At 52.7% G+C, this 19268-nt stretch overlaps 10 protein-coding genes across 10 annotated transcripts; 2 read left to right on the plus strand and 8 right to left on the minus strand.

The window, feature by feature from the left end:
- Positions 1-816: 816 nt before the first annotated feature.
- Positions 817-4245, minus strand: PG985_005841 (uncharacterized protein; the record flags this gene model as incomplete). Its single annotated transcript, XM_066825610.1, has 4 exons — positions 817-2223; positions 2835-3323; positions 3378-3696; positions 4073-4245. The coding sequence occupies 4 exons, from the start codon at positions 4243-4245 to the stop codon at positions 817-819; spliced, it is 2388 nt and encodes a 795-aa protein (XP_066688770.1).
- Positions 4246-5071: 826 nt separating this feature from the next.
- Positions 5072-5492, minus strand: PG985_005842 (uncharacterized protein; the record flags this gene model as incomplete). Its single annotated transcript, XM_066825611.1, has 2 exons — positions 5072-5260; positions 5445-5492. 2 exons carry the CDS (start codon positions 5490-5492, stop codon positions 5072-5074), a joined length of 237 nt encoding a protein of 78 aa, XP_066688771.1.
- Positions 5493-6144: 652 nt separating this feature from the next.
- Positions 6145-7033, minus strand: PG985_005843 (Succinate dehydrogenase cytochrome b subunit; the record flags this gene model as incomplete). Its single annotated transcript, XM_066825612.1, has 3 exons — positions 6145-6589; positions 6704-6782; positions 6994-7033. 3 exons carry the CDS (start codon positions 7031-7033, stop codon positions 6145-6147), a joined length of 564 nt encoding a protein of 187 aa, XP_066688772.1.
- A 1069-nt stretch (positions 7034-8102) lies between these two features.
- PG985_005844 (uncharacterized protein) lies at positions 8103-8815 on the plus strand (the record flags this gene model as incomplete). The annotated part of the gene is made up of 2 exons (XM_066825613.1): positions 8103-8429; positions 8483-8815. 2 exons carry the CDS (start codon positions 8103-8105, stop codon positions 8813-8815), a joined length of 660 nt encoding a protein of 219 aa, XP_066688773.1.
- A 577-nt stretch (positions 8816-9392) lies between these two features.
- On the minus strand, positions 9393-9764 carry PG985_005845 (uncharacterized protein; the record flags this gene model as incomplete). Its single annotated transcript, XM_066825614.1, has 3 exons — positions 9393-9503; positions 9578-9665; positions 9721-9764. 3 exons carry the CDS (start codon positions 9762-9764, stop codon positions 9393-9395), a joined length of 243 nt encoding a protein of 80 aa, XP_066688774.1.
- Positions 9765-14109: 4345 nt separating this feature from the next.
- On the minus strand, positions 14110-14343 carry PG985_005846 (uncharacterized protein; the record flags this gene model as incomplete). Its single annotated transcript, XM_066825615.1, has 1 exon — positions 14110-14343. The coding sequence occupies one exon, from the start codon at positions 14341-14343 to the stop codon at positions 14110-14112; it is 234 nt and encodes a 77-aa protein (XP_066688775.1).
- A 757-nt stretch (positions 14344-15100) lies between these two features.
- PG985_005847 (uncharacterized protein) lies at positions 15101-15577 on the minus strand (the record flags this gene model as incomplete). Its single annotated transcript, XM_066825616.1, has 1 exon — positions 15101-15577. The coding sequence occupies one exon, from the start codon at positions 15575-15577 to the stop codon at positions 15101-15103; it is 477 nt and encodes a 158-aa protein (XP_066688776.1).
- Positions 15578-15673: 96 nt separating this feature from the next.
- PG985_005848 (uncharacterized protein) lies at positions 15674-16039 on the minus strand (the record flags this gene model as incomplete). Its single annotated transcript, XM_066825617.1, has 1 exon — positions 15674-16039. The coding sequence occupies one exon, from the start codon at positions 16037-16039 to the stop codon at positions 15674-15676; it is 366 nt and encodes a 121-aa protein (XP_066688777.1).
- A 46-nt stretch (positions 16040-16085) lies between these two features.
- Positions 16086-16466, minus strand: PG985_005849 (uncharacterized protein; the record flags this gene model as incomplete). The annotated part of the gene is made up of 1 exon (XM_066825618.1): positions 16086-16466. The coding sequence occupies one exon, from the start codon at positions 16464-16466 to the stop codon at positions 16086-16088; it is 381 nt and encodes a 126-aa protein (XP_066688778.1).
- Positions 16467-16925: 459 nt separating this feature from the next.
- On the plus strand, positions 16926-17982 carry PG985_005850 (uncharacterized protein; the record flags this gene model as incomplete). The annotated part of the gene is made up of 4 exons (XM_066825619.1): positions 16926-17227; positions 17271-17463; positions 17523-17789; positions 17842-17982. The coding sequence occupies 4 exons, from the start codon at positions 16926-16928 to the stop codon at positions 17980-17982; spliced, it is 903 nt and encodes a 300-aa protein (XP_066688779.1).
- Positions 17983-19268: the final 1286 nt, after the last annotated feature.

The following is a 19268-nucleotide window of genomic DNA, read 5'->3' on the forward strand; positions in this document are numbered from 1 at the left end:
GGTAGCCCTAGTAAGTTGCCGAAATGCTTCTGTGGCTCTGTGGTTTGGGCTACTCCGGTCACGTTCACGACAGGCAGCCGAAACGCATCTGGTTATCCTCCCAGGTACTGAAATAGTAGCATGCGCTTATTGTTATCCCAAACCTTCTACCCTGATGTTCCGATTCATATTGCATCTGTTCCCGACCATACTATCTGAAGATACTAGGACCCGATCAGCTTCATACCTCAAGGTACCGTTGTCAAGAAGAGATCCGTGCAGTACTCGAGGTGTGACTTGTGTGTACAGTAGCTCACTATGCGATGCTGGAGACTCTTAATTGGGAAGTGCTTTTCGTAGCCGATTCAAAGGTACAGTATCACACCTAGCTCTGTATTCAGACATGGATGGATATCATGCTGTGTGTACCTTCTCCCAAACTCCCACTGCACCGCTTCCAACCAGCGCATGGACATCGAAAAGGTGCAATTACGGTATGAAAAAGCGGTTTGAATCTTGGGGGGTGGAAATATACAAGCAGTGATATCAGTCATGCGACTGACTCACTGGGAGTTTAGACGTGTTGAGATCGAGTGCTGAGCTCACGATCTCTAGGTATTGTTACGTCAACTATTATTCTAGCAGATCGCAGCCGACCTCATACCCCTGAGCTATATGAGTAATTAATGGTGCTCATACTCCCTGTACGTCCATATAGGCTGGATCTTCGATTAGGTGGTGTGATACCATCTTCCGGCTCATAGGGGGCTGGTGGATGAAATGTGCCTTCTCGGCAATGAGTTATTGAGACTGGTGGGAGATCTAGAGACGCACCGCTCAACGCTGAAGCAGGCGAGCCAACCAGTTCGCTCTTCTCCAAGGTCCAAAAATAGCTCTCGCCTTCCACCCACCGGGAGAAAAGCTTCGCATGTTGTGTGACTGAGGTGGCGGACAAAAATCTCCCTCGTCGCCCTGTGAAGCCTCACGAATCCAGTAGTCGAAGCTGCTGTCCTCATCCTCGGGGTAAGTACCTGCGCCGCCGTCCAAGGCTTCCAAATCCGACGCCCAACTGTTCGCTCTAGCCCGCGAAGAAGTGGATTCACATATCGGGTGAGACCGAGGTGGCAAGGGATGACCATACTGGCACTGATTTGGAAGATTGGTGCTGGACTGTTGCGAATGTGCTTCCCTACGACTAGTGGACGCGGTATTTGAAGCGGGTTGGCATATTGCGTTACCTCTAACGCCAAGCGATGAGGCAATCGAGTATTGGCTCAGCGAGGCTTTGCTGTTCTCATCGAAGATGCTAATCTGAGGCGTATTACATGACAAGGCGTCATTCGAGTTGTGGTTTCGACAAAGTGTGTTGGTAGGCACAGTGTCGGGAATTGGAGGTAGTGCCCGGGACGCTGCCAAGTCTGTATTGGTCGGCGTTGATGTCAACTCTTCTTGAAGTACCTCCTTCTTCTCTTGCTCCGTCTTGATCTCGGCTGCAGGCTGTGAGTGTCGAGCGGATGCAACGATCTGGTTGCTGTTGGTACTGTCCCGACTTGCGATGGACGGTATTCTTCGGATATGACCAGAGGTTAGTCTTGGTTCCAACCTTCCCACTTGCTGAGGAGTGGGTGACATATCGACTCCGGTGCCGAGTGATTGGAGTTGTGGAGAAAGGCTGTCACTGCTTTCGGAAGTCCCTTTACGCATCGGGGATGCGTCGCCGCCTCTTTGGCATTCCCAGCTGTCCTGCCTCAGCTTCTTGTTCATTATGGGCAATCCGTCAAACGTATCGTTGTAAAAGCCCATTGAATGGGACTGTGGGTTAGCGGTGAATTTGTCATTACTGCCATATACATTCACGGAGCTTTCACTTAGTACGTTGAGGCTGGAGCTAGGAACTCGAGAAACCTCGCTAGGGTCAGCGCTAGGCTGTGATACCGTACGCAAGTGAAGGGGGCTGTTCTTATCGCCATGGATGTCGTTTCGCCCATTTCCCATGTGCTCGCTGTGCTCGGACATGACGCTGGACATCCGGCCTAGGACTTTGTCGTTGTTAACGGCAAGCACACCCGTAAAACGCTGGATGTTGGGGGTGGAGACTGTTGGCTTTTCCAGGTCGGATTTATCGTCGCGCGAGTGTCGGCATGTGCAGGGCGACATGAAGTATTTATCACGAACTGTCGACATCAGATTGAGCCAGGCGGTACCTGTGGTGTCGGGTCGAGGAACAAAGTCGGTCCCCGGGTTCTAATTGGAGGGAGGCAGGCGGGTGGGGTGGCCTGGAGCAATCAGAAACGGTCGCCTCGACAGCGACACACGGATTTCAGGCAGGGCTCCTAGCGTGGTGGGGGGTGGGAACGCCTCTGCGGCTACTGCGTGCGGAACAATTGCGAGGATCGCCCTGACCTGACCCTAGCTAGCAAGCTCATGTAGAACTACTTGTACCAATAGATACGATGGAAAACACAGGCCGAAATCGAGTCGCCTGCCTGTGGCCTACCTATAAGTGCGGGCTTGATGTCGGTGACCAACTCACTTCCCGACGAACAATCGAGAAGAATGGTAGATACTCTATGACCAAAAGTCCGGGTCCACAGCGCCGGCAGCGGTCCACGGTGAACACATTCAGCCAGAACGACGCAGCCACCGGTGCGCTATTTGAGATATACACAGCTTCGCCGCTGTGCATTTTACATGTATTTTTGAAATAGCTAGCTAAATAATAACAGCTTCTCCAACGACGCCTTGGCGCTTTTGGCGAATGCTTCCATATCTGTGCTCTCCAACTCTGCTCTTGAATCAAACACTTCAATAGATAACCACCCCCTAAATCTTGTGTTTAGAACAGCCCTCAACACCTCATGCACTGGCAAATAGCCTCCGTCGAAAGGCAACGCCCGGTAGCTGTGGCTCCACTCGGACCTAGCTTGTTGCTCCTGACCGTCTTCAGACTGCTTAATTGGCGGGTCCATCCTGTAGGCGTCTGATATCCGGAGAAGAAATATTCTCTCGGGTGGGACTATTGCTGCTAGTTCCTGAAGACTCTTTCTCCAACGAGACTGCAACTCAGCCCTGCTGAGGCCCTCGATTAGCCCCGTTTCGGTTGTTGGGTCCCCAAATTCCCCGCCAGCGGTTTGGAAAGTGTCTAAACACAACCCGAGGTTTGGCCGGTCTGCTTTCTTCACGATGTCCCAAACAGCCCTCCAAGTCCGGGCTTGAGTTGCCCAGCATCTGTTCTCATATGCCAAGCGGAAACCGTTCTCAGCACATACGTCCGCAAGCTTCGCAAGGTCTGCAGCAAAATCGTCGGTGGAATGCGAAATCTCGTCGGCATCTGACGATCCCAGCTTGTGTTTATTTTAGTCATATAGTACCGCTCTGATCGTGGTTGATGGGCATACCTGTAGCATGTCTGTTCCGAGAGCTTCCATTATCCTCATCCATCCTCGTGCCCTTGCAAACGCATCTTTTCTTTCACTGTCCTGGTAGCCCAACTTCCAGCCTTCAAAGTTTGTAAGGGGCTGCAGCATGAGAATGCGAACCCCGACCTCCTCCGCTAGTGATTTAACGGTCTTGGCTACCTCGTTAATGGCATCGTAGTCTCTCGCGTCCAGTTCCTTGCCGATCAAGTCTTCACCATAGGCCAACAAATCCGGCATGGCTAACGCAACCGCATCAAACCCCGCACTGTGAATGGCTTTCAGCTTTTCAGGCAGCGTCCTACGTGACGTTAGCCCGATGCTACTTGTCGCAAAGCATATTGGAATCACAGAACTGTTGTGCGGATATCGAATCCCCATTTTGGTACTGGTTCAAGTTCATCTATGCTGGAAACTCCCGTGTAGAGATGGGCTGTCGAGGGCCTGTCGCTATTATACTGTCGGCGGGAAAATAAACATCCACTCAGCTTCCAGATCCACATTTTACCGGTCGTCGCGCGGACCCAATGCTCCGGACCCAACTTTCGCGGAAGTGACTGTGAAGCCTCATCAGAGCCTGCTTTATCCTTTTATAGTACTGATGCCCATCTTAAAAGATTTAGGTGGTGCTGCCCCCGGTCGTTGTTCGCAAGCTGCCTGCCTTTGGGCGTATGTACTTCATCGCCGGATAGACAATTAGCTCCTCGCCGACAGAATGGCGCGTTAGCTCCCAAGTGAACCGGTTCGCATAACGAATGCGGTGATCGACGTTGCTGGAATTGACAACCCCATGGTAGTACTCCTCCAGCTCTCTGTGGTCCTTGGTGATTGCCTCAGTGACGGTTGACATGGCTGTAATCCTCTTGCCCGGAGCTGATTATGTTTGGGCCGGAGGGTTGGACTGATTTCTAGGGGATGGTTCACGCAGCGACAGCCTGTATCCGTTGTGAATAGTGAGAAGTGGGACTTGTGGCCAGAAAAGGGTCTTGTGGGTATTGCTAGATAAATAATTTTCTTGCAGGTTGAACCTGTTGTTGAACCAAAACGCGGAAAGCCGTACACATGGGACAAGACACGACAAGGAGATAAGTCTAATTGGTGACCTGCGAGCAATAAGGGAGGTTTCCAAATGTACAACGCCAAGTTGTCAGGTAGGTAGAGGTGGGGTCGTCGGTGTTAAGCTCACGCCGCGCAACATCGTGCCTTCCGTTCACTCAATCGGTTCGAGATCAGGCGGTACTACGGAAATCTATGCGCATACTGTCATGTTTCTCGTGCCAGTTGCCGTGGGATGAAATTGGGGACAGAGTTTTGAGGGTTGGGGGCTATTGACGACAAGGTGTTGAGGTAAATGATGGATTGGCGCCGGACTGATAGGTACGGCTCGGTGTAGTACAATGAGGGCACCGCTAGGTCGAAAGGAACGTCTGGCATCTGGCAGAGCTGTGTGGTTGAATGCTTCAAAATATGTACGCATATCGGATGGGCTCATTACCGCCCTTCAAAAAGCCCATTCCCATTGCTTAAGTCTACTAAGTGTATAGAGACAGTATTTACAACTTTGTGATACTCTTCCGTCATGGCGGAATAGTGTCATACAGGTACACCAGTATGATTGGCCGTCTTCTATGACTCGCTTTCACCCGGTGCGTTGCAGGTGGCATCAGTTTAACGCTTCACTTAGCACCGGGTGCAGGAGAAACCGGACCCTCCAGTCGGACATCTGGCCTTTGTTTGAACTTGTCCTCCGTTGACTGTGCCTGCGGATGGTACTGTCCGCCAACTTCTTGGGCCTTGTCAGGATTTCCCATCAAGAAGGTGTAGATACTGCGATGCCCACAGTGAAGACGCCAGCGACGATATATCTATCACAGTGGTCAGTGAATCCTCTTCTTGCTTCTGCGCAATTGTTGTAGTGAGAAGAGAGTGTGAGTGCCCTCACGTTGTGTTGTTTCCGCCCTTTTTGAGCCCGGCGCCGTGGTCCTCGGCCGGTTTCGAGGCGTAATTTCTCCCGCACACGGGCCGCTGTGGGATTCCCGTGGGGCTCACGCGTGCATATTGGACGCCTGATCGAAGGGCCGCCGATCTAGAGAACATCTTGGCGGTTTTTTTTGGTGAGTAGCAGTATTCGGGAGGTGGTTTGCGGTTATTTGTATGATACAATTGAAAGTATCTTGACAACGTAGAATGGTTTCTGGAGATATCATTGACTACTGCCGTTCGCCGCCTCATTGTCTTTTGATGGACGTGTCCATGACGCCCGATGTTGACTGCCCCGCACTGTAATTTACAGCTCATACTAATTACCGGGCCCAGCTTCTTAGAATACTGACGTAATAATTCGTTCTTTCACCCCCTCCATGGCGCTGACTCAGATTACATGTAATGATGGACATGCTCACGGAGACGAGAAGCAACAATGGCTTGATCATTCCATTGTATCCGACGGAGCTGACGGATTGTATCGAAGCAGGCGAGGTATGGTGGGCGACGTCTAATTGTCGCAACTCTTCCAAAGCTTGTCGCCTGGGGAGGGGCTCTAATCATCGATAACTCGGTCGAACCATCTAATAATCGAAAGCATTTATTTATTTACTTGGATCTACGGGGCAGAACTGCCCTAACTGAACCATTATGAAGGGGGCGCTACAGTACGGATGATTCGGTCTCGGGTTGCCAACCTAGTGCCCCCCCCCCGACAGGGGGAGACATGAATGACTTTCCAGGTCATTACTGAAGTCCCATCCCCTTACAGACAGAAAGCGAGAACCATAGCGGTGATCAGGCTTCCACCCCAGATGGAATAGCCGCTGGAACGGATTGCGCTCTTCGAGAAGCCCTTAGCCAGGTCCCAGGTGAGCTGGCGGCAGCCGTTGGCGGCATGGAAGACGCAGGGCCAGGCGGCGAGGAACTTAAGGGAGCCCTTGATGGCGACGGGGAGGCTGCCGAAGGCGGCGGCCAGAGAGGCTGACTCGAGTTGCCAGCCCAAGAGGGGCGCAGCCAGGTACGCCGTCGCGAAGACGTAAAGGCCGCCGCTGAAAACGGACCCCGTGAGTCGCGTCCAGATTGACCCTCCGAACCACGTCTGGGAAAGGTCATAGATTTGCAGATGCGGCGCCACCGGTCGCTGCCGGCGCTGGGCGGCTAGGATTGATTCCGCCTCAGTTTCGGTTACTTTATTCGTCGAGGCTGGACTAGATCGCAGTGACGGTGATGCTTGGTTAGCTCATAGTTGATGGTGGCCGTTGAGAGGTGTGGCAAGAAGCTTCCGCATATGTTTAAACAAGAGGATGGATGAGTCGACTTACCAGGTCTGAATGGTTTGCTTTATCTTGGCTGTGAGGGAAGGGCGAGGGAGGTTTTGGAAAAAGAATTTGGGCTTGGCTCCTGTTGAACTGGGTCAGTGATGGTTCGTAAGCTGTTCCGTCTTCAATGCAAGCAGTGATGCCGGCAAATTGGGACTAGACAAAATATTGCGAGGTACAATATTTCAGCGTTGCCATTGGCTTGCCAGTCCATCTCCACCAATAATCTGCCCAATAATCATCAATATCCAAAGGAACTCGGAAAGAGCCCACGGTGAGATTCAATATCTTACCCTGGTGCAGGGCCCGAACGCCGGCTTTAGATACATTCATGGTGGTAAATATGTGCCCGACTCCTGCTGTGGCTCCTAGTCGTACCGTATCAAGGCCTAGTTGTTATTTTAGAGACTGCGGTGGACTTAGGTGCGCGAGTTGTGGTGGCTTGCACGGATTGCTGGAGTTCAATTTTGCAAGGGAAAGCCCCCAGCGCCCGGAGAGAACAGCGTGATATAGTATGTGCAATTACTGGTTGGTGTGGTAAGGTATGGCAGATGCGAAAAGGAGAGGTATGGGGCATTACAAAGTCCACTCCACCCAGAGGATCTTGATGATATCCCCGTGCAGCCCAATAGCAAAACTGCTAACAGGACTGTCGCATTGGCGCTCTTGATAGCTACGAGGGAACAGCGCCGCATTGTGGGGCGAAAGCAGCGCTCTGCCTAACCCGCAGTGACCAATCCTCCGTAAGTTTCCCGAGGCTATAATTTCCTTCCCGCTGCTTTCCAACGGTAGCGGTACCCTCCACCGGGCTCAACCTTTATCGGCATCCTGATCGTCAGTAAGGATGTGCCGCGGTGTAGGTTATCATGTCAACATGGGATGAACACTACGGCCGGACCAAAGCTTCCTTGGCCTGCTAACCGGAAGGCTCTCTCCTGCCGATTCTTGGAAAAGTTTCAGTGGAAACATATACCCGGTTCGATGCGCAAGGGCGGCTCGACCCGGCTCGTTCCATAATCACTGCGGGGAACTGGGGCGTTGGTGCAAAGGGACTAAGGCTAAAGAAGCCATCCAATTGCCATACGGGGATGCTGCCCTGAATTGATGATGTTCGCATTATGTTATTTCAGATCCAGATGCCGGGACATCATCACCCCTCTCATACGCGCAACTGGGTGTGATGCATGTGTCATCGATTAATAACCATTGATGGTCTATTGGCCAACCTGAGACTTATGACGAAACGATGAATTTCTGCTCGCCCATCCAATGGAAATCTTTGGTTTTCTTATGACTGTTAGTCGGCATACAGGACCATTGGATTAAACTTGAGGCTTTGATGGAATTAAAGATTGTCCCCTTGTCCTTCTTTTCATGGCCATAAGAAGCTCTCTCGTTCAAGATGCGCCTCGCTACCCGCCCGCTCGCCCAAATCTCCCACTCCCAACCTGCATTCACACACTCATACAAGTCGCTGGGCATGAGAATTGCAGCCATGTCCACCGTCACCGAGGCCATCATTAAGGACCACAGAGAGTTGGAGGATTACTACAACAGAGTCGTCAATTCCAATGATGCCGATCAACGCGTTCGTTGGGGCAACCAATTCACTTGGGAGCTGGCGCGCCATTCCGTGGGCGAGGAGCTGATTGTCTATCCCGCGATGGAGAAATATATTGGCGCGAAGGGCAAGCAGCTCGCGGACAACGACCGGGAACAGCACCACCAGGTAATAGTTTGCGTGCGCTGTCTCAATGATTCTAGTCGTTAACTACGTTCCAGGTCAAGGAAATGCTCAAGGAGTTCCAGAACCTGAAAGGCGAGGACCCGAACTACGTACCCAAACTTAAGGAATTGTGGCAGGTGCTGTCGCTGCATATCAAAGAGGAGGAGAGGGAGGACCTACCCGCCCTGGAGCAGGCCATTCTGAACAGGAAGGGCGATGGCGAGTCGGAGATGTTGGCCAAGACGTTCGACCGAACCAAGCACTTTGTGCCGTCGCGCAGTCACCCGAGCGCTGGCGAGAATCCTGCATTCGAATCTGTTTTGGGCTTACTGAGCGCGCCAATGGATAAGCTGGCCGACTTATTCCGCAAGTTCCCTGATAATAGTTGATTACACTACCTATTGCACCTCGGGAGAGTTGGATTTAGTTAGGAGTATCCAGGGATTAGTAAGAGTCAACAGTTATCATGTTTCTTGTCGCTAGATCATTTAATATGATTTGACGTGCGACGTCAGAATCAGCGGACTTGCGTTGAGGTAGCTTTCAAAAAGAACAAGCCGAGAAGGCGCACGGAACGAGAAGCGATTTCGGCTTGCAGAAAACCACCATTGACCAACATGCCGTGTCATCCTACGAAATTTCACATGGGGCCTTGAGGTTTTAACAAGATGTTAACAGGAAAATATGCTATGTTACAATAGCTTTCGTCTTATTGGGACCCAGACACAGTCACAGGCATAATTCGATAACTTTGTAACGAAACAACTCGTTCGCGGCGCAAATAGTTTCATAGTGTTTCTTTAGATACACGCTAGCTTTTCCAGCATCTACGATTGCCCCTGGCTGTTGCTTAATACGCTTGCTGCGATGTCTAACCTCCCCGCAACTGCACTCTAGTATCCGTAGCGGGGTATCGTAGTAACCCCGCTCCTGGCACCCTACAACATATTGTTGGTCGAGTTTAACCTACTCGGTGCTGGTGTGGGATCCGCCCTTGCGGCCAGCCTCCTGTGCCTTTTCGGAGCCAGGCTCAAAGGACCCACTGGAGGCCTTCCCTCCCTGCGACGCTATGTCGCGCTGAGGATGCTGTCAGTTGCAACTGATCACGCTAAATGCTTCTCATCTAATTTTCCGAGATGATAGGTACGAACCTGTTTGTCGGCATCCATATTGGCGAAGCCAGAGTTGTGGCTTGACTGGCCACCCTTGGACGCGATTTCCTGCACCTCTTCCTTGGGGCTGGTAGGGTTAGCACGTGTGCAGGTTCTAATAATGAGGACAGGACGGATCTCACCGGTTGGCAAAGTTGCCCGGATTAGTGTTTTCAGTGGGCGGCATTGTTGAGGCTGTGGAGTGGATGTTTCACAAGAAATGCGAGTTATGTGCAACTGATAATGAAGTCGAATGAAGGCTCGAAGAAGAAGAAGAAGAAGAAAGAAGACTGAGATAGTTTTTAATATACTATGAACTCGAGTATCCTTGCCTCGGCTTGAATGTCGTTGTTGGCTGGTGCATAATCTACGACGTCAAGGTTTCAGTCTCGCTGCAACCTACTGCGCAAGATGTGTCAATCTGCCTGAAACTGACGTCGACGCGGGGAAAACTGCCAAACTAGCTGCAAGAAACAAGAAACTGACACGACTGATTGCTACATATCCTACTGATTTTCATGATGTAAGTTGATTACAAGAGTGAAGATGTCGCAGTACCCCCGAGCTCGCGTGCTTGGTTCTGCAGCGATAAGTCGCTGAGTGTCCATTGAGCTACAATAGCGTCTCGCGGAACGGTATATATAGCAAGCTGCTGGCTTGCGGATATGAAACGTTGATCATATGATGAGCTTGAGTTGGGCCTCACCAGGCAGCTGCTGATCTGGTTCTTAAACCTGTTGTTGACGAGAATTGTTTTTGCAGCGTCTCTTCAGCACGTTTTAACGGGGATAAGTTCTAGCGCAGCCCAAAAGGTTGGGCAGTTGGTCCTATGGTGGAGTTGCGAATGGTCCACTGCAGTAGTAGCGTTAGTGTTAGTGCACCATTGCTACTCTTCCGACGCTGCACTCCAACATTCGGGCCAACAGGTCTGCGGGCAACTATGGAAGCCGGGACAGGAAACAGCTTACGAGAGTCTTCGAGCTGATGCGGCGGAAAAACAACACTGGATATTACCGGATGATTCTGATTCCATCCGGACTCAGCACGCCACACCGGAAACGGCGCAATTGGAGAGTATGCTTGTGCGAACCGGAATGGTTGTTTCGGTCTCTGAGAATCATTTTTTGCGCGCTGCTCTGTGCCTCTTGAGCCTCCAAGTACGCCACGGCCGAAAAAGGGGACGCCGCAGTATCGGCGTATGATCGTGACCCTATTCGCTACTCCAACTCTGCTGCTGTTCGCTAGTTTTGCTCATTTGAAGCGGCGGCGCCATCAGCAGCTGCACATATTGAGTTCTACATCTGCCCGACCGCAGCTGAACCATTTTACACTCCTGTACGTCAGAATGGGTACCCACAGCATGATGTTCGTAATCCGAATGCAAAGCTTGGTAAGATACCTTCGCACCGGCTACGAAGAAGCACTTCCTTGTCGAGAAATCTCTCGCTTCGCAAATTGAGCTGCGTGCATAGTAAATTACGCCATCAGGCCTGCACTGGCCTCTTTCTGATAACTGTATCTTCCGGTACGAAGTCCGTAGGGCCAGAAATAGCTTCAGCTGGCATGGCCAGAAACAGATGCAAATAACTGGGTTGTTGTCGCCTTATGATCCTAATAGGTACCAACCAAAAGAGCAACGATGAAGATGTGGAGTACAATGAGCGCATGCCTCTGTTTCAATAGCTGAGAGAACCACCAGATGCGTTTCCGCTGCTTGTGGTGGACGGGACCCAACTAGCCCAGAGCTAGGAGACACAAAAGCACTGCGGCGAGTTACGTAGGGACAGCTTGTGATGCAACCTATACCTGTTCTGGTGCGCAACCCAGTGCCTGATGTTCCCACTGCTCCGCTTGTACCGTCCCGACCTAGAAGGCCAGTCACGTCGAAGCCTGAATGATCCAGCAGCGTGTTTTCTTCTTACTATCCGTCGAGCGTTCGAAGAGTCTCGTGGGCTTTTTTCGGTCCTGGCTCGCAGACCTGTTAGCCCGGCTATCGGCGTGCAGTTAGAAGAGTAGCAATGGTGCACTAGCGCCACTACTGTATGCGCCAGGTTCCTGCCAGTAGTGGAGGGCCGATTTGAGACCGCGCTCCATTAGGGCAACTCCCCAATCTTCCGGACTTTGACGGCTGGCTTCGAGATGCTAGCAAAGCCTCGCTACTCCTGACACTGCAGGCGAAGATAATAGCGCTGCTGGTAGAGAACGAAGAAGTAAGTAGCACATGGTTACAGTAAACCCAGAATACATAGTAGTTCTGAAGCGGCTTGTCTTTGCTCGTGGTTGCTCACATTGTTGCTGGCTCGCCCATGGCTGTGAGTTGACCACGCGACTACAAAGACTGTGGCAGTGACCTCCAATTCGTCCTCTGCCAAGGTCATTAACCACCGGCTTTGAGTACGAGGGATCCTTTCGATAGGGTGGCAGTCAATTCATTGCGACTCGGTGAAATGCTAGGGCACAGTGGACATAGGAGGGACCTGCTTGCAAGATGATAGCAGCTTGAATTGACTAACTCCTGTCGATGTTGTCCAGAATTTGAATGGTTGTCGGTGCAGTGTGGCTCTCTCATATGTTGGATTGGAATATACGCAGCACATCCTCGCATCCAAAGGGGAATACACCATCTCGAGTGAATGACGGATTCTAGATACTGTTATGATGGTCTACGATGTCTTGATACAGGGATAGTAAGGTGATTTAGAGCATGGTGCAGCCAAGCGACAGAATGTCCATAAAGGCACCGCTTAGTTGAATGCTACCTGTTTATTGCGATGTTTTTCAGTCATCCACAATTGAAGAAAAGATCAGCATACTTCTCATCATTGCATAGATGAGGGCCCACGGTGGGAGCATTGCAGGAAGCTGCGATATGAGCAGCGGCGACGAAGCCTTTGTCCCAGACGCCAACGCTGTTGTAGGTATGGCCCACAATGCTGTGGGAGAATGTCTTCGAGGCTCATCGGGCTTTAGACATACGAACATAGCGTTATAACGTTCGCCAGGGTCCGGCTAACGGTGAGTTGGAGATAAAGGGCCTTCTGGGTAACAGTTGCCAGCACATGGCTATATGGTAGGCGTCTTATGATCCCTGTGGCGTGGGATACATGTTAATTGATCTTCTGCCGGAATCCGTCGACCAGGTACGTCGCTAGTCGAGGAGTGGTTCTTGCTAATGGACGGAGATGGGCTCCAAAGCAAACTAGTGGCTAGACTATGATATCTCAAGTTACCAACAGGGTTCATGTAACGAGTAAACGACAAGAAGCAAGCGTAACCGGTTGAAGGATCGGCGGCGTAGCATAGTGCCTGCTATCAATGGGCAGCGTTAGCTCGTAGGAACGTCCACGCGGTTGGCACTTGGAGGGACTCCGGAGTGGGAGATGGTGATAAAGGGCTTTGTTTGAACCCATGGTCACAGCCGCAGTGGTGCAAGTTAAGGAAATAATATTTTGCGACGCCTTGTTCTGAGTGTGTGGCGCAAGCTGGCCCGCGGACTAGAAGGCCCAACGTACTGACAGCGAACAACACAGCACCGGGACAAGGCGACCTCACCTGCGCGGCTGCCAAAAGGACACTGCGCGTGGGCAAGCAGTGAAAGCAGGAATACAGGCCGGCCGGAGTCCTGTTCCAAGACTGCGGCGCCAGTCGTCACAGCCGTGAGCGCCTGTAGTTGGCACATCGCTGCTACGGGGAGAAGAGAACGCATGCGAGGAGATGGCGTCAGAGACATGGTGCGCATCCTGTAATCTCTACCAAAATGTGTATGAGATACGCTGCTTCATTCTGTTCCTTTCGGCGTCGAGATACCCTGTCTATAATAGAATGCAATGCCTAATGTATTGCCTGCGACCGCCATTCGGTCGAACCCCCCGCTTCCTCCGCATCTATCGATGCCTAGGAGGCTAATTATATCGAAAACTGATGGTGTAGACAAAGGACGATTTTAATGCGGGCAATGTTAATTGTATTGAGGATATGCACTAGGCGGGTTTTATCTAGGATCGTAACTTTGATAATGGTACTCATGAAATTGTACTGCTTTTACGTATAAATGTATTTAATAAGAAATCCCGCTTCATCTTTGTGATGCTTCTTCCTTACCGGTCTGTGGGCTCAGCCTCGGGCCAGAGACCTCCGCTCCGCGCCGACGTGGCTGGTCTTCATGGGACAAACAAGGGCGCCGACGGCCTCTCAGGAGGACACGCCGGTCTACCACCAGAAGTTGGCGAGCAGACCATGCCCCTCCGATATTTAACCGAGTTAACCAAACCAACTCCTCGCAGTGGTCAATGTAGCCATCTCATAACATCGGCACCTCCTGGGTGCCCTTCTTGTCCGGGTGCCAATCCACGATCACGAAGTAGTGGTAGTTCTTGTGGCGGGGGTTGAGGCCCAGGACCTTACATCAAAATCTGCATGCGGCCTAGTAGTCGTACAGCAACAAAAGCGCGTCATACTGGGTCATGCACTCCGCCTTAGGTCAGCTCCTCCTTGGGTCTTCCTACTGAATTTGCAGCTGGTAGCGGTCGACGTCATTGAACCTCAATCCCTCCCCCTGGCTCAAACGCATCACGTGCGCCACGAAGGACAGCAAGGGGCCCGACCAGAATTCCGCCGAGGACATGGGGGGCGATGGCCCCGCGCAGCGGCAGCGATAAGTTGACAGCGATAGAGGCCTGGGACAGGGCCGAGACGGTGGCGAAGTACGAAAGCAGGACTCGGCGGGCAACAGGCGGTGAAGGCGAGTATTGTGAGACGGGGAGCATTGGGTTGCTGTTCGAAGGGACCGCAGTCCTACGCGGTCGAGGAGTCGGTATATGAAGAAGGGGCAGTCGAAATGCTGAAAAAGATGCGCCAAGCGAGGAGGATGAGAGAAGCCGAGGCCCTCCTGGCGATAGCTCCGCCGAGAGAAGAGACGCGCAGAAATTGCTGCTTGGTGGACGAAAATTCGAAACAAACAGGACTAAGAAGGGGTGAGTCGGGTACCCAGGGGGGCCTGATGATGTGTGAGAGAGGTCACCACCTGCAGCGGGGGCCAAGGTCAGCAAAGACTTGTAAGATCGCCCGCGATACGACAGTGGGTGGCGGATACGGACGTATGCAAGTGAGAAGGCTGGGTGGCATAATTGGTCGACGCAGTGACGTCCTCTGGGGCGCGAGGGCCTCCCGCCGTTCATGTTGCTCCTGTTGTCATCAATGTTCATCAAGCAGGGTCAGAATCTCGGTACAGATATGGAAACAATTTCTGCTAGCACCCGGCCCCATGGCCTGGGAATTCACGAGGTGCGCCGTGAATTGCTGTAAAGGGATCCACGCGGTCGCAAGAATGGATCAGATATGTACTTGAGCTACAACCTATCTATCCCATCCTGTGCCGTGTCGTGCGCGCTAGAAGTCGCCCGCGCCAATTCGGACCGCATGCGCCAGACAGAAGAACTGAGTGACGCGCTGTCCTTGGCGCGAACTCCTCATAGCAGCGGACCGGCGCGCCGTTCTCAATCGTGTCGAGGTGCAGGATGTCGATCACGCCGAGAACCTGCGTCCCGTACCACTGGCTGTCCAAGGTCGCGGTGTTGAGGCCCAGCTCAACGTGGTGGGCGGCGGCGGCAGCACCCAGGTCCGACTGCGGTATCGCCAGCACACGGCGGACGTCCATGAGGCAGCGTCCAAAAGCTTGTTGGCGCCCCAGTCGGTGGCGGTCGGGTTGGCCTCGACCAGCCGGGCGCCGCGCTTCGGCATATTCCCAGGTAGGATGGGGTAGAGGAACTTGAGCGGGTTGCCGCGGCGGACAACGAAATCCTCCTCGGCGCCCCAAACGCGTGGGTCGAAAATGTACGTAGCACATCCCAGCTTGCGGGCATGGCCGGCTGTGCCGGACTGCAGGATGGCCGAGGCCGAGTTCTGGCCGCCGAACAGCAGCGCCTTTGCAGTGGTGCATATAGTGGTAGGCGCTGGCGTACTAAACGTTCTCGGCCGGGCCCAGGAAGTGGCGGCCGACATAGGACTGACTGGGGAAGCCGAGGGGCTGCTTTTGGTGTGGCTGTAGAAGAAGAGCTCGTTGCCTCGGCTTAGAGAGACGAACCACTGCACCTGATGTCAGTAGACAACCGTCTTGACGGGTGCGGGGCGTGGAGAGGGTAGCGGATCGGAATCGCAGGCGCGGTGAGAGGAAAGTGAGAAATTCGAAGGCCGGAGAATAAGTTTCGCAGAAGTCACGGTCGGGGGCGAAGCCGGGCTCCGAGCTGCGCCTCCGGCGAACGGCGATGACGGATTCAATGAGCGGATGAAGGCTGTGCAGGCGCAGGACGTCTGCGAGTTGCGACGCTTACCGTCGTCCTTGTTGAGCGCCAGGTGGACAGTATCGCTCACGACGCACGCGACTGCGATGGCGATGGCGATGTCCGCAGACACTCCCCAACCGTTGGAGGGCTGGTCGAACGGCACCTGAATAATCTCGAACATAACGGCATTGCTCCACAAGGTGATCCCAAGCTTTCCATAGATAATGTCAGGTATGGCGAAAGCAATTCAGACCACCTCGCCCTGCTAGCTGATCCGAATGAGACGGCCCAGGATCTGCAGCATCACGTTTGCGTCCCAAGGGTACGCCAGAGCATGCCGCAGCGGCAGCAGTGGTGTAGATTGAAGCCGAAGTCGGCCAGCCGAATGTTGCTGGCGAGCACGTCGCAGTTCGCCTGGGATCTATCAAAGTCATGTACAAGCTCGGCTTTGTCAGGGTCAGACTGCGCGGCGCAGTAGTGGATCTGTCGGCGGTGAGAAGCAGCTCGGCGGCAACGGTACCACCGCCACCGACGACGCCTATATGAACGACACCCATGCGTCCGGTATGTCGTGCAGGCCCGTCGATGGCCACGGCCCTGCCCGCCATGGCGATGACATGGTTTAGCTGCTCTGTGCGCTTTTCGCAAGGCCCGTTTGAGACGCCTTTTGGCGTACTTTAAAATGCCCACGCTGTCGGATATGACACGCTCAGGCGATGATTGCAAACCAAATTCGCCAACGAGAGGGGAATCGGTACGATCTATAGATGAATATCACGAAGAAGCCAAACGGAACCCGGTGTTTGCATAGTTCTTGAGGGCGTGTATTCGCTAGGTGATATCGGGTTATTGTGACAATAATTTGACCTTTTTCCATTCCCATGGTGTATGGGTATGTCACATCGTAGATTATGGATTATGAGTTGTTCACGCCCACTGAGAGCGGCCTAGACCACTGAAAGCTAGGGGCCCGGTTGTGGCGTTGGGGGTTGCAGGACTGCTGGTTTTAGCGGTTGAACTCGCTGTATCTGCCCGTAACCCTGCGATGATTTGCATTCTACCTTGCAATGGAATATTTCGCCACGCTGTCACCGAAGAACGAAACCCTCAGCACGATCCGCGCGAGGCTCACGGAGTACAACGAAAACACCACCTCCACTGCCGGGATTGTCCACAAGGCTGACAAGCTCGAAGCACTCATCCAAGCTTCCCGATATCGCAAGACTCATCCCCACGCAGCTGCATTAGAGGACTTCAAGGCCCACATAAGCTTTCTTGGTGATGGTACACTACGTGCCATTGGTGACGCAGTTCTCGCTAACTGGGATCGTTCCAAACCGCGCGTCACTTATATACTCCTTATCGGTAGGTTCTAACAATGACATCGACTCTTAATATGCTGACCAGACCAGGCGGGCCTGGCTTTGGGAAGGGGACGCAGTGCGCCTACCTCGTCAAGGAACCGGCTGTCGTTTGTATATCACTTGGGGGGAACTCCGCAAGGAAGCCGCGACTGAGGTCGGTCACGCAAATTTTATTTCCCGGAGCTTTGAAGAAAGAGTTCCGGTACCTGGAGAGCTGGCAATGCGCATTTTGATGCAGAGAGTATCGGCCGCAGCTAGTGATGGGAAAACACTTATTGCGTTAGATGGATTTCCTCGCAGTACGCAGCAGGTGAAGGCTTTTCGAACCGAGGTATGCTCGTTGACCGCTTTCTATTCATCTCTAAAGAGAAGCAGATGTCATCGGAATTCGTGACTATATATCTGCGATGCCCTTCAGCGGTCCTAGAGAACCGTCTTCAAGCGCGAGCGCAGTCATCAAACCGAGCCGATGATCTTGATGCGGAGAACCGGACGCTGAGGGCGCTGGCTTTTGAGAAGGACAGCGAAGCACTGTTGGCCGAGTTGCGTGGAGCTCCGTTTTGGGAGGTAAGCATTCACACTTCACTTTGGAAGATAGATTAATCGCTTACCGCCACAGGTTGACGGAAGTGATCTGGAAGAGAAGGTTGCTCACTCGATGGGTCGATGCATGATGGAGTTGAAAAACAGCAAGAAGACATGGGTTGTCTGGTCACAATGGTTCTTTGACATTTCCGTTGGCAACATATTGTCATTGTAATGAAGCCTATCAACAATCCATCATTTCAAATTCATGTTCCTAAAATATCCTTGTCACTGAGTGTATGCCCTCGTCTTGCAGCAACATCAGACGAGTTATGATGCCATCAATACTTCGATCATCCGTTTCAAGGTACGACGAGAGAAGGCCAATAGAGTCATCTAAGGTGGTAAGTGACGCGTTGGCGAGATAGGCTAAGACTCACCTCGGCTCCCGATCTCTACGAAGCGATCTGGTGTATATCCCATAATCCCTCTGATTGTCAGGAGAGTGTTAGCGTGGGATATATCGTTCCGAATGAGGGTCTTCGGAGTCTGGGTTTCGCCATTTGTAGTCTAGAACAGGAACTCCGTCCAGGTGAACGTCCATTCTGGCGGACTTCATTCTGGCGGACTTCATTCTGGCGGACTTCATTCTGGCGTACGCTCATCTTGGCGTACGTCCATTCTGGTGTCGCCAATTCCAGTGTTGCCAATACAACTTTTTAGCCTGCTCAACACCAACCGCAGTCATTTCGACCACAGATGCACGCAGGTACATACTAATTGCACTGGCGAATGAGCATGAGCGGTTTTGGCGGCGGCATGTCCACCGCATTACGCCTTGACAAGTATGTGTTGCCAAACCACATGGATCTATGCAGTCAATGCTACACTACGAGAGCGAATGGCCGCATAGGCGCAGGACCAAGGCGCAGGATTAGGAAAGCTACGGGCGGCGGCGACGATTTGCCATTCAAGAAGCACGAAGGAGAGGGCGCGGAGTGCTATGTATGTACGTAAGTATCCGCCAATGTAGTATATTCATCTATCCTAGTCGCGTCTCTGCATTGGCTCTGCTCACGGGGTCGGGACTGCCCGATCCGCGCCAACAGGTTCGTAGCCAGCACCACGTACAGGCGCAGAGGCCGGCTTCGCTGGCCGCACTGCCACTAGCAGATGCAGGGAAAAACCTCGGTACATGAGATGCTCGAATGTAGGAGGAAAACCCGGGTGGCAAAGGCGGGCAGGAGATGACTCGAACTGCGGACGCCAGAGCCAGGCCCGATACCCCTCCGCAGGAGATGACTCGACCGCAGGAGGGAGACCGAGCAAAAAGACCATCAACCAGCCCGACAGGAGTCAGTTCATCTCTAGGGGACCTGGCCCGCTGCACGCGCTAGTGCGCCATTGCTACTCTTCTGACCTGCACCCCCACAGTAGGCCAACAGGTGCGAGCAACTACCGGAAACAGCCCGTGAGAGTATTCGAGCTGTTGCAGCCGAAGACAGTACTGTACCGTATGCT

Source organism: Apiospora marii (assembly GCF_038362585.1).
Source record: "Apiospora marii strain CBS 49790 chromosome Unknown utg000003l_segment0_segment0, whole genome shotgun sequence".
NCBI lineage: Eukaryota > Fungi > Ascomycota > Sordariomycetes > Amphisphaeriales > Apiosporaceae > Apiospora > Apiospora marii.